This window comes from Chanodichthys erythropterus, chromosome 11, assembly GCF_024489055.1.
Source record: "Chanodichthys erythropterus isolate Z2021 chromosome 11, ASM2448905v1, whole genome shotgun sequence".
NCBI lineage: Eukaryota > Metazoa > Chordata > Actinopteri > Cypriniformes > Xenocyprididae > Chanodichthys > Chanodichthys erythropterus.
The window spans coordinates 54,452,283-54,471,133 of record NC_090231.1 but is presented as its reverse complement, the minus strand read 5'-3'; the positions used below and the strand labels follow the sequence as shown (position 1 = coordinate 54,471,133).

Sequence of the window (18,851 nt, the reverse complement as noted above, 5' to 3'; positions counted from 1 at the left end):
TGGACAGGAAGGGATAAGCACAGTGACCAGAGTTTGCTATAGGGGTGGGCAGTGATAATCTTGTCAGCAAAATTAATAGCTAAAATGGTCGTTAATGATAACGACTCAATCCTAACCTTGCAATACCAAGAGCTGAGCAAAGAAACTGATACCCTCTCTCAACTGGTCCAGAGCTTAAGTTCTGATGTTTCAATAACATCTACTGACCCCCATCACACTGATACTCTGAACCAGAACAATACTTCCAAACCTATTTAATCTACCCAAATTACAGCACAAATGCAACACAATTATATTGCTTATTGGGGAAACTCAAACACAACATTAACATAAAATGCAATGCTATTTGACCCTAAAGAAAGAATATACCACGGCAGACTATCTGTACGCAGTCACTGTGATTTTGCCAAGTAAGACATGTTCCTGGATCAACATATTTTGTTGATCCTGGAACAACATTACTGTCTGAAAATGTAGTCCTAACCTTATCCCTACACCTAACCCTAACCCTAGGACCAGTTGTTGCAGTTACACAGGGCACCCTTTTTAGGAATCTTCACAATGATCCCATCTGTCCAGTCGTCTGGTATCTTCTTCTCCTCCCATATGACTTCAAAAAGTGGCTGCAGCATTTTTCCTCAAAGTTTTGGGTCCACTTGGAACAACTCTATGCTGAGGTTGTCCTGTCCAGGTGCTTTTCTGTTCTTGAGGGATTTGATGGCTGAGGTGATTTCTCCTTTCTCTGGTGGTGCAATATTGACATCTAGGTCAATTTCTGCTTATACGTCAGCCTCTACTGTTGGTGGTGGCCTATTCAAGATTTCACTTAAGTGCTCTAACCACTGAACTTCCTGTTCTTCTGAAGTAAGGAGTCGCTCTTCCTTTCCGGTGAATGTTACATTAGCAGCTCCACTTTACTTACTACAGGCTATCTTGGTCACCTTGCCATGTTCGCCTCTATTGGCTGCTGCTTCTGCTTGGCTTGCAAGACTGTCCATGTAGTTTTGCTGATCTGCTCTTGCCCTTTTCTTTACCATTTGATCTGCTTTCTTGTTCTGCAGTTTGTATTTCTTTTGCAACCACTGCGACTTGGCCTCCATGAGTTTCTTCTTTATGGCTCTCCTGTTCTTAATGGCTTTCCAGCTGTCTGCTACAATCTACTCTCTTCTCTTCTTTAGTTTTGTTCCCAGGTATGCTTTACTGGTTTCAAAGTATGCTGTTTGACTTGCTCCTATTTGGTGTTGACTTCATCTGCGTCTGGGAGCTTGAAGTTCGCATTGGCCGCCAGAGCCTGGAATCTGTTTTTCAGCTTTAAAATGATAGCGTTCTTCACTCTGGGATCACCTCGATTCTCTACATTAGACAGTTGGCGTCCTGCTCTTTTTTGCCTGATTCTCTTAAGTTTAAGTGCTGCTATGACCAGATGGTGGTCACTGCCAACATCAGCTCCTCTCTTCACTCTGACGTCCAGGAGCGGTTGTCTCCACATGCCATTTATCATCAGGTAGTCTATCTGGTTCCTGTCTCTTCCATTGGTGGAGCAACAGGTCAACCTGTGGATGTTGTGGTGTGGAAAGAGGGTTCCTCCATTGACAAGGTCATTTGTTGTACAGAATGAGCAATCTCTCTCTGTTTTCATTTATGGTGCCACATTCTTCTTATCCCATGGCCCTGTCATAGTTTTTGTTGTCAAACCTTTTCATTCAAGTCCCCCATCACAAACTTCAAATCATGTTGTGCTGTGTCTTCTAACACTGTAGCATAACACTGTATAATAGTGGTCATGATATACCACTAATGAAATACCACTTCCTCTTGTTCTAAACTTTATGAGTCTACTGTTGATAGGCTTCCACTCCATAAAACATTTTTCTGTTCCTTTCTTCAGGATAATGGCTACACCCTCATGATGTTGGTTGTCATCCCAGCCTGAGTACAGCACTGTCTTTCCTGTGTTGGTTTTGTGTCTGCCTGATCCTGTCCATCTACACTCACTGATACCAAGGATGTGTAGATTATAGCATCACATCTCTGTTTTCTGGTTTCAAACATGGTTTGCACATTCCAGAATCCTATCCTGGTCTTGTATTTGGTGTTCAAAACTTCCATCCTCCTGTCAGTGGCTTCCTTTCGGCTTTCATCACTGGAATTCATTTGAGTATCTTCCAATGATTCTGGAAGCCCATCACAAGGTGGCTAATCACACACAGAAGTTTTGATTCTCTCTGTTGCCGTTTCCATAACAAAGCTTTTTTTAACGGACTGAGTTGTTAGCCCTGTGCCCAACCCCCAACCTAGAGGTGGATCGTGTTTTGTCAGTCCTCTACCCTTTGACCTGTCCGGCTTGAGTGACCCTACCCAGAGACTATAAGCTCCTGCTGGTATAGTTCTAGGGGTCATTGAGTCACGCGAGCCCCCCGAACACAACAAGGTGGCTATACCCTCGGGTGGAACAAAGCTACACTGGTACTAAAATCTGATTGTAACTTTTACATATACTGACATCCACCATAATAGCAAAGGGGGTAAAGAGAAAAGCCACATGATGAATCATCACACATAGCTTTTCCATAAACTGAAGTAAATATTAATATATAGAAGGTCCATGAAGTGTCATGCACTCAAATACAAAACACCATCATGATAATACACAACACTAAAATAATGCAATTAACAACATAAGATGTAACATTAAGATTTAACATTATTACAAAGCATTCAAAAGAAATTGTGCTTATATTAATGGTTTTAAACCCAGAATATTCATTCTAAGCATATGCAGTCTGAGCAGGGGCATCAGACTAGCCATATGACATTCACCTCTATGTGCAAATTCATTCTGCACATGGTTTGCCAAGAGGTGTTTGGTTTTTGAAAAGCACTCAGGTAGACAGATTCTCTCAGGTTAAAGCAGACAGAGTGGCTGAGGCACACCGACATTTACACTGGATGAAAGAGAAAAGATTAGAGCCCTCTGAGCTGCAATAGACTTCATTGATTTATAATTAATCAAGGACAGAGCCGGGTTGCGATATTGCACCTGGACATAATCCTTTTAAATCCTCTGCTCAACATCATAGAAACTAGGAAAATAGATGCTCGCTTCAAACATACAGCTATCAACAGTAGAAGTGTGCAATATGAAAGTAATCGCAGGACATGAATTAGTATGAAAGGATTCCAGGCTTTGCTTAAAATGGCAGTAGTGGGCTGCTGAGGTTGAGGAGCTGATGATGCATTGCGCCCTCTGCAGGCTGTGCTGAGAATACAACCATGTTTACATTTAAAAAAAAAAAAAGGGCTATTACATCAAAATTGTTTTGTGGTTTATAGTCTGTTAGCTTTGGGGCAATCTGTATGCAAGCATAGTCCTAAAAATGACAAATTAAATCAGCTAAGATTTTATTTACACAATCTAAATTTAAAAAAAGTATGACTCATCTTGCTCAGAGACATAATATTATATAATATATTATTAGATATATACACTACTGGTGTATATATATAGTAAAGATGCACAGATACTTAATTTCTCTGCTGATACGATAGCTGGTTATTCAGAATGATATCTGCCAATACTTTTCTTTAGGGGAAAAAAAAAATCTTTTAAACTATACAGGGAACCCTGTCATTTTCTTCATGACAATTTTATTCAAACATATATAATTAGGTGTAAATAAGCTGATCTTTAGTGTTTTTATATTTGGGGAATTTTCTCATGACAGTAAAAATGACAGTATGTGTGAGTCCTGAGTGTCCTATCTGGCATCATGTGAAAATGACTTGATCCCTCCTATAATTAAAATGAAATACGTTTCTTGCCCCAACCTTAAGATTTATTTTACATAATTTGTTGTTTAATCACTGATCCCATTTCAACTGCCATTTATTTTTGGTGTATGTATTTACAGTTGGTTTCAAATCTGTGAAAGGTATAGCCAGGTACCTAGCAGAAAATAAAATTCTTTGATTCAAGAGATGACAATTTGATTAAAATCTTTACTGTATTTAAACTAATGCCAACTTTACTTTCCGGAAAGAGCATAAATCTGTAAAACATGTCTTGCATATTTTTTTTGAGCAGTCAAAAAGAACTCAACTTCATCCTCATGGGCAAACACATTGTTCACATCATTTTTAGCATCCAATTATTGGGGGGAATGTACTTAACAGTCATTAAAGAATGTCACAATGCAAAAATCCTCATGACCCTAAAAATAGGTTTCATTCTCTCAAGGTACAAGATATTATTTCTAGTTTTATCTTTTGATTTTGTGGGGAAATATGACCCTGACATGGTGAAATGAAGCACAGCAGAGGAGAGCTCATCTCAACGGCAGACGCTGCTGCAGCAGCACCAATTACACCTCTATTACAGAGAGCCTTCCATGCAGGGAGAACAGGAAATGAGGCAGGAAGTGTGCTGTAGGCTACAGAAGAAGACAGCAGGGGAAGCGGACACAGACAGAGAGAGGAATGTGCTTGAATGCCAGAATACTGCTGTGTGCTGCTCAGTTCAAGTGCACTGTGAGAACTGATTTTTTGTGTACATTAAACAGGACAGATTATGCCCTTTTACAAAGTCATGATTTTGTTTATGCTTGAATGTTCAAAAAACACATTATTTAATTGACATTGTTGCAGCTCTTCTCTTCATGTGAATTTGGATAAAACAGTTCATCGCTTTGATGCCGTGCCTGGTGGACACCGTTTAGCCCTTCAAAGTGGCATATGGCGAACAGGCATTATTACAGGGAATATTAAATTATCATTATAACTGCTACTTTTATTATTAAATTAATATTACAATTAATTTCATAGCGCATCACCACATAACTGGTGCGCTGTGAGGATAATAAAAGATTAGTTAGATCAGCTTACTTCTCATTTCAAAAACAAATTGTTTACATTAAATAGTAAAAAATATTTATTTTTCATTATGGGCCACAAGAGAAATATTAAGAAAATAAATTGGATTAATCTCTAATCGTCTCTAAGAGAATATATATGCAGCGTCAGATGGCGAAAGCTCGGTCAGTTTTTACTTTCAGTTTCTGTAGTGAATAAATGACTGGCATAACTCTCACGCAAAGTTTGTGTGATATCCACTGCTTGGCTTGATGGTTTAAAATGGAAATATTTTCAATGTTGCAACATGCCATTTTTCTTTAACATTTTTCTTTGCTCACAAAATGATTGACAATGATTCACATTTCATGCTTGTCATTTCACACAGACCTAATAAAATTAAGTCAATAATTAAATAAATGAGTAAATAAACAAGTAGGTAAATAAACAAGCAATCTTTTGCTTCAGAACTCAGATTTAATTTCATGTGGTGACCCAAAACAGTACCAGAATAGAACTGAACTGAAGTGCGGTCACAGGTGTGGGTTTATCTGCTACTTAACAGCTTCGAGTGTGACTCACCCAATCTGATCTGTTTTTAATGGTTTTTAAATCATGTTGCTTCATGTAAAGCCTAAGGGGGTGCACACACAGGAGATGCTTTTAAATTCAAAAACAGCTAGACAGAGCGCAGTGAAATGGAACAGAATGCAGAGGTCTTGAGATGCAAACTATTTTTAACTTGTCAAATCTTGCTGGGGTTTTTTTTTTTTTTTTTTTTTCTGATGCACATTTCCAGTGGTCCTAAAACGTATTTGTACACTAAAGTCACACTTAAAAATTTCGGAATGTCACTAATACAAAATACATTTCAAAGCAAGTGATATCTGCAAATAACAGATGCAAGACCTTTTCTCAGATTCTTAGAATTACTTCACTTTTAATTTGATAGTTCTTTTTTTTTTTTTTTAAACTAGTGTTGCAGGGATTTTTAGTGAATGCATGATGTTCACCAAGTTCACCTTTCAGTGTAACCACATGTGCAGTTCAACACATTAACTATGAATATGATCCCCTATTATTTTAAATGTTTAACAGTATACTGCTTTAACCTCTTTTTGTGAAATGGTTTGGTTGGTGATGCAATATTTTGTTATATTCCTTTTACTTCAGTGAATATTTCTCAGGGTTTCAATTTCTCTATAGACACCGAACATAAAGACTTGGCCCAAAAGCAGACAATGTTGTTGTGGGGTAAAGGCTGGAAAACACTATGGTCTGGTTTCACAGACAGGGCTTAGATTAAGCCAGGATTAAGCCTTAGTTCAATTAGGACATTTAAGAAGCTTTTAGAAAGAAAGAAATTACTGATGTGCATCTTAAGACAAAACAATAGCACTGACATATTTTAAGATATGTCAGCGCAAGTTGCTTTCACTTAAAACCGCTCAAACATGCATTTTAGTCTGGGACTAGGCTTAAGCCTTGTCTGTGAAACCAGGGGTATGACTTTTGCACCAAGTAATGGTTATTTGGCACTTTAAGGGAAATAGAATGTTTTTTATGGATGAATACCAACAGGGACACCAAAAGCCACTGACCTGTTCCCTGAACTGCTCCTGAGAGAGACAATCTGTGACGTTCACACAGCCCAACAAACAGCCTGTGGGATACTCCGAAGGAAACTGGGGCTCTGGACAGAGAAATAACTACAGTTAGATGCATTTACAAAGATTTTACATTCTACAGACATGCCTGACAGCATATAGGTCTAAAAGGTTTAGTATTACTGTCATCTATACTGTCATCAAACATACCATCCTTGTAAATCTGGCGGTACATGGCCTCTACCCCTGCTATCTCTTGAGGAGTGGCTCTGTTAGCAGCAGCAGCAATCCATAGGCGCCCTCTATGGGATGTGTACCACGTTCTGCCTTCAACCCTACACAAACGCAAGAAATGGAGAGAAAATGGAAAACGTACAGATGAACTATATAAACAAACAATAGCTCTACAAATCAGTAATAAAATAGGCAGAAAAGAAGCCATTAATGTGAAGCCAAATATATGGCTTTATCACCTGCTGCACAAGAAAGCTTGTATCTGACCTATCTAATCAATGGAATGGACAATGTACTATGCACCAGTGACTATTTTAAGGACAATCAGGGTGCTATTGCACTTTCAAAGAATCCGGTGTGTCGACAAAGGTGTAAGCATATTGACATAAGGTATCATTATGTCCGATCTGTACTGAATGACGGCAAAATAATTCTTCATTATTGTCCTACAGTTGATATGGTGGCAGACATTTTAACAAAATCTGTGTCTAAAGCTGAAATGGATAAATTTATGTGTTTTTTATTTGGAGTGTGAATAATTAATTGTAATTCGGAAATGCATGTATGTGATGCACTGTTATATTCTGTCAACTTAAGAACAAGTGGGGGTGTTGACTTATGCAATTGTATACAGTACAGTCCAAAAGTTTGGAACCACTAAGATTTTTAATGTTTTAAAAGAAGTTTCATCTGCTCACCAAGGCTACATTTATTTAATTAAAAATACAGTAAAAAACAGTAATATTGTGAAATCTTATTGCAATTTAAAAATTCTATTTGAATATATTTCACAAAGTAATTTATTCCTGTGATGGCAAAGCTGAATTTTCAGCATCATTACTCCAGTCTTCAGTGTCACATGATCCTTCAGAAATCATTATAATATGCTGATCTGCTGCTCAAGAAACATTTAATGTGTACAATTGTACAAAATATTTGTGTACAATATTTTTTTGATGAATAGAAAGTTCAAAAGAACAGTGTTTATCTGAAATCTAATCTTTTGTAACATTATAAATGTCTTTACTGCCACTTTTGATTGATTTAATGCATCCTTGCTGAATAAAATATTCATTTCTTTAATTTCTTTTCAAAAAAATAAAAATAAAAAGTCTTACTGACCCCAAACTTTTGAACGGTAGTGTATAATGCTACAGAAGCTTTGTATTTCAGATAAATGCTGTTCTTTTGAACTTTCTATTCATCAAGGAATCCTGAAAAAAAAAGTACACAACTGTTTTCAACACTGAAAATAATCATAAATGTTTCTTGAGCAGCAGATCAGCATATTAGAATGATTTCTGAAGGATCATGTGACACTGAAGACTGGAGTAATGATGCTGAAAATTCAGCTTTGCATCACAGGAATAAATTACTTTGTCAAATATATTTAAATAGTACACAGTTATTTTAATATAATATTTTAATAATATTTCACAATATTACTGTTTTTTACTGTATTTTTAATTAAATAAATGTAGCCTTGGTGAGCAGACGAAACTTCTTTTAAAAACATTAAAAATCTTAGTGGTTCCAAACTTTTGGACTGTACTGTATGTTCTCTAATTGATTGATCTATTTTCATGAAGTGGGTGGAGTAACATACACAGGTGTGCAATCATTAATAAAGTGCTCTCTTGTGCGGGTGTGCAGGCTAAACGCCAAATAATATCTGAGTTGTAAGTTTTTCTTTTGGTCGGACATCAAAACATTCTGTTTCCACTGATCGACAGCACCTCGGAGAGCTTGTCAACCCCAACATTGTACAGGCCGCGCCAGAGGTGGGTTCAAATAAAGATTCTTATAAAGAATCTCACCTGAAAGGAAGTTAATTTGTCATTTGTATTTGAGTTGTATCTGTGTAAGATTAAGATTAAACAGGTCATGAACATGCCAAAATGAACGAGGATTTGCAATGCAAGGAACTACACTATAGCATCATCATACACCATTCAGAAAGACAAATGCACCAGTTTATAATGTTTACTTTAACGTGTCCAGTGTAGACCGCCTTGAACTAGTTGTGGCGCTGCCCTAGGCAGACATGTTGGACAAGTTTATTATAAGCGAGACGCTCACATTCAATCTAGACAGCTAATATAGTATTCCTAATATGCTGAACCTTTTATTGAAAGTAGTCTAAATTTACCTGTTGAGACATGTCTTCACAAGAACCCATAAGAGCTGCGTTTGTGAGTTGGGTGATGCGCAAAAGGGGTGTTTGCAAGGTTGTTTGAAAATATGCTTTATTTTTGTAACTCCGCTAGGTGACACTATTTTCACAGAAACGACATACTTCATCTTTAATTTACTTGAGTTGGTCGAACCTTTTTTGATATACTTCAAATTTTTTTTACACAAAATAGTAATGTGAAAAAAAATTCTCAACTTATTGCTATTGTCCAGTTTTAATATTGGTGCATCCTGTGTGTCAAAACTATTTGCTACATGCCATTTATAATTTAGGGGGCAGAATATTCTCATTTTACCCCTTGTAATTGTACCCCTGAGCAGGGATTGATGTAATTTATGATTTCTTGGCATCTTGAAGTGAACTGTACCTTTTTATCCCCTTAACAAGCAATGAAGCCCATGGCTGATGCATGCTGAGACACCAGCCTCCATCTGAGATCTCCTGCAGCTCTTTGTCCTGCAGCCTGAGTCGGCTGCGCTCACTTTTCTGTGTACTGCTCACGGCCTTTGATGAAGACTTATGTGACGAGTCGCTACAGGCCATGTCAACCCACTGACACAACACAAAGACACATGAATGAATAGACATATACACAGAAACAACAAACGACATTAACTTCCTTTCAGGTAAGATTCTTTATAAGAATCTTTATTTGAACCCACCTCTGGCGCGGCCTGTACAATGTTGGGGTTGACAAGCTCTCTGAGGTGCTGTCGATCAGTGGAAACAGAATGTTTTGATGTCCGACCAAAAGAACCAGTGTTGATGTCCTTGACTGTCTCATCAAACCTTTTGCAACCAAAAAAAAAATTATATTCATATCATACCTTACCAATCATGGATTGCAATTAAGTCACATCAAATTGATTGTATGAAATGAACAGAGGTGAATGAATGATAGGGCTGGGACACTAAATCGATGCATCACGAACCGAGAAATGATTCTGGATCGATTTTGATATTTTCCGAATGTATCACGATTCTCTCTCAAATCTATTCTGAGTTTAGTTTTTAACAGCAGATGGCATTGCATGCTTTAGAAACAGCCATACTCTGCTTCCTTCCAATTCCTTACACACACCACTTAAGCCTTCTATAAAATAATCAATTCATAAAGTTCAAAAAAGGTAAAAGCGAACTACAAGGGTGTTTGTAATGGGCTGTTTACATTAATCTCACATTATAAAGGAAGATGCAAGTACATTCTCAAACTCAGGCCTAGTCCTCGTACAAGGCTATTTTTATAAACAAAGTTTTTCCTCCTTTGTTTTATAGAAAAAAAAAATCATGTCCACATGAAAATGCAAAACACGCTATGAAGCGCTGTCAAGAGCATGCCAAACCAACAGGTGGTGATATAACCCTAACCATCGGTTGTTGTCCACTATAACACAATACGAGATAAAAGAATCGATTCTTGCGTCTCGACACCCAATGTCGTTTACGAATCACGACAACACCCTAAAAAAACTAAAATCGACTAATTATGAATGTGGCTTCTTACTTCTGGTAGTACGGAGTCAGATTCTCCCCTTCATCCAGCACTCGTCTCCCTGCAAAGTCCAGTGTGATCTTGCGGTCTTTTCGGGAGGCGTGTCGAAGCTCCCGGAGTTCCTCCTCTCGTTTACGTATTGCCTCCCTCTCACCTGGAGAAAGCCACTGGTTGGAATCCGTTGCAAAATAATCAGATTCATCATCCAAGACTTGTGTCCTCTTAACACTAAAAGAAAGAGGAAAAGGTCAAGTTGTTTAAAAGTCTAAGCTTTGTGAGTGCATTATACTTTAGATGGTCAGTGGGCAATTCCGAGGCTGAAATATCTAACCCTGGCAATTAGGGCTGCCCCTAATTGTCGACTAATCGTCCACAGGAAGTGGCGAAGTAACGCAGTCTGTGACGGACAGATCATTAACGGCAGGAAATCCAAACATTTGCCAATCATTCATCATTCATCGACCTCAAATATGGCTTATTACTTGAAACATGTAAGTAGTAGCAACTTTACTAGTCTGCTTAAACATTAACCTAGATAAATGTGTGCTATTACTTGGTGCATATCCAAGTTTGTGTGGAGAACGCACTTACTGCATGACATGGAGGCGCCGGTGCGATCACTTGCATTTAAATTAAAATACTCTGTCATCTTTAGTCATACAGATAAGAATAATCCAGCATTCGGAACTGTAAATGGTTTGTTTTTATTTCTGTAAACTCACAATAACAGCAAAACATTTTGCTTTTGTAAAAATAATGAAGACAAACAGAATGCCACTTTCTGCCGTCTCAGTCTCAAGTGAACCTGAGCGTGTCACAAAATTGAACAGAAATTCAGCATATGTACTTCCCTCACAGACATGAGAAACAGATCTATGGAAAGTTTGAAATGGTCTAATTTATATTCAAATATAAAACAAATATTCTCAGATTATGTAATCTGTATGAAACGTGCATATAGGCGCGTCCACTACTGAGGAGATGACAAGTCAGCATCGTCGACTTTATCTCTGCAGCTCAAAACACTAGTTTATCAATAAATTATTAAAATGTTCACACAGTATCCTTCTGTTTTTACATGCCACATTTATAATCATTATTTTTGCTGTTGGACTGCTGCAAGCTTTATTGCTGCATTTGAGTGCTGATTACGCTATTTATTATATAGGCTAAATGCAATATTTGATCAATTAAAGGCTCATTATTATGATTTATATGGTTTATTAATATAAACACGTGATTAGTCAACTAATCGCTTAAATGAACAACTACTAGTCGACTTGAAAAACCTTTAGTCAAGGCAGCAGCCCTACTGGCAATCACACCAACAGGTTAACAACAATGTATTTAGACAGGCAGACCTGTTCTTGTCAAACTCCAGAAGTTTGTCTTTGTGCTTTATGGCTTTTTCCAGACCAGTCTTCATCCTGGCCTCTTGGTGGGGCAGATACTCCCGATCAGTTCCCTCTGGGACCACACAGAAAACAAAGGCTGTCACAGAAATGCTACAAGTCAAAGAAAAATACATACTGTACAATCACTTCATGTCTTACCTCCCATGAGTTTTTTACGGAGCTTTTGACTTTTGTTGGAGTCTCGCTGCAGTATCTCTTGCTCCTCATTTGTACAGACCTGAATTATGTGTGAAAGATGTTAAATGGTGATGATGAAGGCTTTTTAAACAGTTGTTCATCACTATCATAATCAAATTGGCAAGGCCCTTAAGATTAGACAAGATACAGAATATAGTGGGTGAGCTTTTCCATGGCCAGTGCAAATATCTATAGTCCGTATGTACACTATGATTGAAAAGTTTGGGATCAGCAAGATTTATGTTTTTCAAAGAAGAGTCTAATGTTCACCAAGGCTTCATTTACTTGATTGAAAATACAGTAAAATACAGAAATATTGTTGAAATTGAAGATAATTGATTTCTTAATATATTTATGCTTTATGATCATGGAATCCATGATATTGTGTGTTAAAAAAAACTGTTTTTCTGTTGAAATAGAAATATTTTGTAATATTATAACAGTCTTTGGTACAATTTTGGATCAATTTTATTCAGTCCTTGCAGAGTAAAAGTATTTCTCAAAAACACAAAATGTCATGGTGATCCCAAACGTTTGAACAGTAGTGAATATGTTTTAAATATTACATTATTTATTGGTGAATCACATGAAGCCTGTCAGGAGCATGTCTTGGTCATAATCCCCACCCCTCCACCCAAAAAGAAAAATGTATATAAAGAAAGAGTTTAAAAAATATTTTTGAGTGCATCCCAGTAATAAAAAACTGCACACAGTTCAAAATGGACCCCATTTACTTTGTTAGCACACATTACTAGTCTTGTGGTGAACAATTAATCTGTAAGAAATTACAAAAGTACTCAAAAAAGTTAAATATTTGAATGGTAATGAGACAATGTCAATTAAAAACTTTAATGAGACTTTCATTTACTTTGCGTAAAATATAATTTCTTAATTTTTTTGGGTGGAGATGAGACCCGTATGTTTTCATGAGATTCACCCTTACTCAAGAGCAAGAAGACCAAATTAATTGGCTTGGCTGACATATAAACTCAGCAAAAAAAGAAATGTCCCTTTTTCAGGATACTGTATATTAAAAATAATTTTATAAAACCTAAATAAGCAATTTCTACACTTGCAAAAGATTAACCTTTGAGTTTTATGAGATTATACTCATAATCTGCAGTTGTTACTCCTGTCTCTGGACAAAAACATTGCATGCGGCGCCTGTGGAGTGTGGAAAGTTACTGGAGCGCGCAGCCACGCTCGTCTCTCACAAGGAATGTCACGGCAGTGATTGACAAGCCAGAGGGCCAATCGTTTACGTGATGTATATTAATATTATTCCTTTCAGTGCACCTAATAAATAGTCTTTTATCAGTTAGTAAAGACAGTTTCAATTAATATTGTAAAAATGTATAAAACAAAACATCCTCTTTAGCACCTTTTATTTAAGCAGAAAACTACAGTTTTTGTGAGAACAGGTTTACAAACATGTCTCATTACAAATCTAGTTGAAATGCTGCAATCATCTTCCCACAATAATGTTGGAAATAAAAGAAATGTGAAAATAATGTGTAACTGGTGCCTGCTACATTTCTAAATGCACGCTAAATTCGCAGAACATGCAGTGATGGAGTTCACTAACAGACTTTATACTAGATTGTTTGTTCAACAGGGACTTTTCCATTTCTGTTTGTCTGTGAAATTGGTCTCAGTTGGTGAATCTTTTTATGTTTATACAAATATTTACACATGCTAAGAAACCTGCTGGACAAAAAGCAGTTGAAAGTGAGAGAACATTTCTTTTCCTTTTTTTTTTGCTGAGTTTAGGTCGATCACTAACAGAGACTGTAAAAAGACCAAGCTCACCAGACTGCCGCAGAACAAACAGGGGCCGGATCCCTCTTGCTCACACACTATACGGCCACAGCTCAGACAGTTGTTGATGAGTCTGTGTTTCTGAGCCAGACACTCGCAGGACTGACGGCCAGGCAGCAGAACAGCCAGCTTATCCCGACCCTCTTTAGCATACAGATTCACAAACTTGCTCTTCTTTTTCACTGAGCTGGAGCCGCTGTTCTCTTGTGCCTGATAATAGCAATAAAATCCCTCTGTAAGTCTTTCCACCTATAGTTGAACTTCATATATTTCATGAAAGAATTTTAGATATTTAAATAAGGTGTCATACCTTCATCAAGTCAATGGGAGTTTTCACAGGCTCTGGCTCTGCCTGACAGACGGCAGCGATCTCTTGCTTGTTTCTTCCCTTTCTTTTGGACTTCTTCTGGGTGTCTTTGGTAGTTGTGTCTAGATCCTCTGTGGTAGATATTTCATACAATATTCCTTTATTGACACTCAATAGATATATTTTCATAGAAATTACAATATTATTGGTAGGAATGCAGAGATCAAGCACTATAATTCAGTACTTTTTAAAGCTGCAATAAAACTCTAAGTTCATTAGTTGTTAATTTGACTATATGCACAGAACGTTCTTAAGAACTTCCACAATAATATACGCCTGCCAGCTGGAAAACTTCCCGTGAAATGTCACTTGTTGGTGTGTCGGTATCTTCATTGTCCTGAGGTAGCTTTAAAGGGTTAGTTCACCCAAAAATGAAAATTATGTCATTAATGACTCACCCTCATGTCGTTCCAAACCTGTAAGACATCCGTTCATCTTAGGAACACAGTTTAAGATATTTTAGATTTAGTCCGAGAGCTTTTTGTCCCTCCATTGAAAGTGTATGTACAGTATAATGTCCATGTCCATGTCCATTCAAACGTTCCCATTAGCTTAGTCTTTATTGCAGGCAGTCAGTAAAACTCACAAATTAGACACGTGTGATAACTGAAAAATATTTTAATTTGAACACGAACATTCGAAATTCGTCAGCTGTCAGTGTTTACAGAGAGGTGTTCAAATATCTTTTCCATTGCACTGCAAGTAAAACTGGACAACCACTAAGATTCACACTTCTGGTCATGTGCCCAGAGACATAACTGTTAAATAAAACTACGACGGTGATGCTCATGAACAAAGCGACAGTGAATAGCAGAGGAAGAATCCATAAACGGCTCTCTTTCTCTGTACTCTTGTATTTGGTGTTGTTTGATGAACGGCTGTTTGAAAACATGTAAATGTTTCTTCAAATGGAAAGTTGCGCAGTGATGCCCTAAATCAGACTGATACAGATTATTTACAAGAATGTTAATAATTGCCAATATGGAAATTGTAACTCCTATTTTTTCCTTAATTCTTCGGTTAAATATGAAATTCTTAATTCTGTATTCACAATGAAAACATCATGTGTCCATATTTACCCATGATTGCCTCTATCCTGAGGCCGTCTCCCAGACCATCACCTGCTGGCGTCCGACACCTCTGCCATCTCTGCACCAGCTCATCCACAAACTCCTTCTTGTTCCCCTCTGTTCCCTGCAAGAGATCTCCAACATACTCCACAATTTCATCAGCATTGTCAATGGAAAGGATGTACCTGTGGAAAAAACAAAACAAACATTTTATTGACTTTCACAGTGCTAAATTTTTTTCCTCACAAAGACCCATTCAAAATAACTTTTCTGTTTGGATACTAGATGCCCAAACATCCCCATCACAAACTCCAAAGAATCTACTGTCTCATTTGTTTTTATTAATTATCACATACATTTCTTACAAATTTCACATAAAATATTACATTAATATATATTTTCCATATGGTTATTAAAGACAGGTATGTAGTACTATTGGAGTAAATGTCATAATCATGGTGTTTACATCTATTATTGCCATCCATATTATTATTGGAAGTGCGATGACTATTTGTTATACATGAAAGGACTTTCATACAGACACATTTGTACACATTAAGTCCACTTTCTGACTTGTCAGTTCTATCATTTATATTTTACAGCATTTCCACAATTGTCATTAGATAGGCTTGCGCACAACTCAATCCTCCAGAGGCATAAAATCAACTAAAATGTACTTACTGTACAATGTCATCGCTTGCCTCTAATCCAAAACTACGCTTTAACTTATCAACAGTCCAACGAAGCAAAGAATCAGTCATGATGAAGTCAGTAAACTGTGAGACACTGCAGTCAGTGGCTGTACTTCAACTCAAGAGCTGTCAGCATTTGTCTCACAGAGCTGAAAATGGCTTCCGGGAGACGTGTTTTAAAATAAAAGTCTCCATAGAAAAGATCATCACTCTTGCTGGTCCGGTATGATGGGTCAAAATAATAATTATATTAATGTAACCCTTTAATGTATATTTTTAAGTTAAAGGATATTAAAGTTTATCAGTGCCTTTAATCAAATGTTTTGCTTAAGTTTCATCGTATCATATGAGACTTGTTACTTTTCTCAACGCTGAACAGGATGAACCAATCACAATGGACTATATGCACGGAGCGTTCTTTAGAACTTCCGCATTAATATAAGCCAGCTCGAAAACTTCCGGTGAGATGTCATTTGCTGGTGTGTTGAGCATCAGTAGTGTAATACTTAGTTTATAATCAGAATATAGTCACTTAAATAGTCAGGCATAGCATTAATTTAGTTATTCAAACGTAAGACAGCTTCGAAAATAAATAAATAAAGACATACCTCAATGTTCCTCCTCGGCTAAATTCAATTCGACCATTAGTTTTCACACTTTTATGTGAAAAAAAGCTTCAAAAATTAAATATTTATTGTGCACTTTAGTTAGATTAATTGAATAAAATGTGTGTTTTCACAAGTGTGCTGAAATCATTGATCTTGCGCTGCTCTGACTGACATCTGCTGTGATTACAAAGGGAGAGCGCGGTGCTCTCTTTCTGTGTAATTAATTCACAATAAAAGTTATTGTTTTTCATAAGATTTTGTGAGTATTTCATACTTCACATTGACGAAATGTTTTTTCAATCGTAGTTATTTTATAATGTTTAATATTTAGTCAAAAACGAAGTGAAAAACGTTTAGAGGAAATGGCTGATATGTGCGCAAATAAATACTACTTTGCCGCCACCTGCTGGTTAAAGTGCTAATTACTGTCTTTTTTATTTTTAAATAAGTGTTTTTATCAAATGTTAAATTTCCTACATTTTTAAGCGTTCGGTTTTACAATGGGGACAATCTCAGAAGGATGTACAAATTATGTTTGTGGTCATCGCATTAAAAATAACATTTAAAGTCCTGGGGAAAAAATATGTGTGTGTGTGTGTGTGTGTGTCTCTAATTACAGACACGGCATTTTTAAACAGTCCCAATAGCTTCGTCTTTATTGCAATCAATAAAACTGGTTTATTGGCAAATTAGGTAAATGTAATAACTGCATTAAAATATAAATACAACATTAAAAGTCAACCATAGATGGTTTTGTGTCGATGTACAACGACTACAGAATGAACAGCTAACAGTTCACCGGAAGTGCCCGAGCTGGCTTAACGACAACCAGGAAGTAACCCGTGCATATAGTCCATTGTTTATGATTATAGAATTTGTAAGGCCTACCCTGCGTTCCATTCGGAAGGGCTCATCCCTATGCCCTAATCCCTTCAGAGGGTTTACCCTCCGGAGTGAGAGCTTCGAAGGGATGAAGGGTGTAGGGGTAAAAAAACTGTTCTTCTGGAACGCACTTCAGCGTCATCTTAACGAGACAATCAAGGAGGATAAATTGTGCAAGCTGCGCCTTTTGTTTAACGTTATTATTTATTTATTTATTTATTTTAGGTTTACCGCATGTAGGCTATATTGTATCTATGTATTTGAAACATTTGAATGGACTGATAAATGAGCCGTAAAGTGTTTTTTTTTTGTTGTTTTTGTTTTTTTGAAGTACAATGTCATTTTGACCATAATAATGTACCAAATCTAACTTGTATAAATATTACAGTAGTACAGAAAAATATTATACATACCTTTATAGTTAAAATCGAACTCCTAACCTCCTGTACCCATTCTGTGACGTCAAACAACTTCCCTGTGCAAAGGATCATGGGGGCCCGAAGTGTCCATCAGTTGTTCCCTTTGAAGTCCTTCATTCCGAAGGGCCCTCTGTAGTGGCCAGTTTTGAGCACTTTGGTTTGGAACAACCCTTCAATATGGCAGCCATGATTATTTTCACTCCGAAGTGCCCTTCGGAGGGCAATATATCCCGTTTGGAACGCACCGCTATTTAAATGTCAGATAGGAATCCATGTTGTCAATATACCTGTAAATACTACAAACATTACATTTTGGCACTAATATATGGCAAATATGTGCCAAAGTTAGATTTTCATTGTACATACTGATTTTAAGCTTTCATTTTGAATAGGTGATATGAGCTACATTTATGGTTTATTATAAATATGGCAACATTTTATTACATGTGGCTAAAATATCATTTAAGTTTGGCAACATGGCTTTGGTATGTGCAATGAATTATTTTTACCATAAACCTTGCAAAAAAGAGAAATAAGAAGAACACCACAAGATTTTAAAACGTTAAATCTAAGTCAGGACAGCTAAGTTAACCAAGGATCATTTGATATTTTAAAATATATATATATATATATATATATATATATATACTACTATACTATATAATACTTTAATCTCTGAAATTCAATTTTTTTTTTTTTTTTAAATAATGTGACGTGAGTTTGCTGTGCATGGTGCACAGATTACTATACCACAATAACTTAACATTTATTATTTAAGCATATTTTAAACATACTGAAGACCCACTGTCAACCCAAACACCAAATCCTGTATGGTGAATGTGCAGTGGAAGGTGTAAATGTAGACCAGACTCCAGGAGTTTTTGTCGAGTCCAAACCTGCAGTCGCTCCCTCCTTTCCTGTTGATACATTGATATGTGACTGCTATATGACTCCAGCCACTCAGTTCAGCCTCCAAGTAACAGCATCCAGTCAGACTCTCTCCACACAAACCTGCTCGTAGTGTTCAA

The 18,851-nt window shown here is 36.8% G+C and overlaps 1 protein-coding gene across 1 annotated transcript in view; it reads right to left on the bottom strand.

Moving 5' to 3' along the window:
* Window positions 1-16,049, bottom strand: part of trip4 (thyroid hormone receptor interactor 4) — a 77,522-nt gene extending 61,473 nt beyond the window's left edge. Inside the window, exons 1-11 of the mRNA XM_067401429.1 lie at window positions 15,904-16,049; window positions 15,232-15,407; window positions 14,096-14,223; window positions 13,777-13,995; window positions 11,929-12,007; window positions 11,737-11,842; window positions 10,388-10,603; window positions 9,546-9,672; window positions 9,251-9,435; window positions 6,666-6,790; window positions 6,450-6,541 (exon numbers count right to left, since the gene is read on the bottom strand). Of these exons, the coding sequence (XP_067257530.1) occupies window positions 6,450-6,541; window positions 6,666-6,790; window positions 9,251-9,435; window positions 9,546-9,672; window positions 10,388-10,603; window positions 11,737-11,842; window positions 11,929-12,007; window positions 13,777-13,995; window positions 14,096-14,223; window positions 15,232-15,407; window positions 15,904-15,983 (1,533 nt within the window). The 5' untranslated portion in view covers window positions 15,984-16,049. The remainder of the gene's footprint in view (window positions 1-6,449; window positions 6,542-6,665; window positions 6,791-9,250; window positions 9,436-9,545; window positions 9,673-10,387; window positions 10,604-11,736; window positions 11,843-11,928; window positions 12,008-13,776; window positions 13,996-14,095; window positions 14,224-15,231; window positions 15,408-15,903) is intronic.
* Between the last annotated feature and the right edge of the window lie 2,802 nt (window positions 16,050-18,851).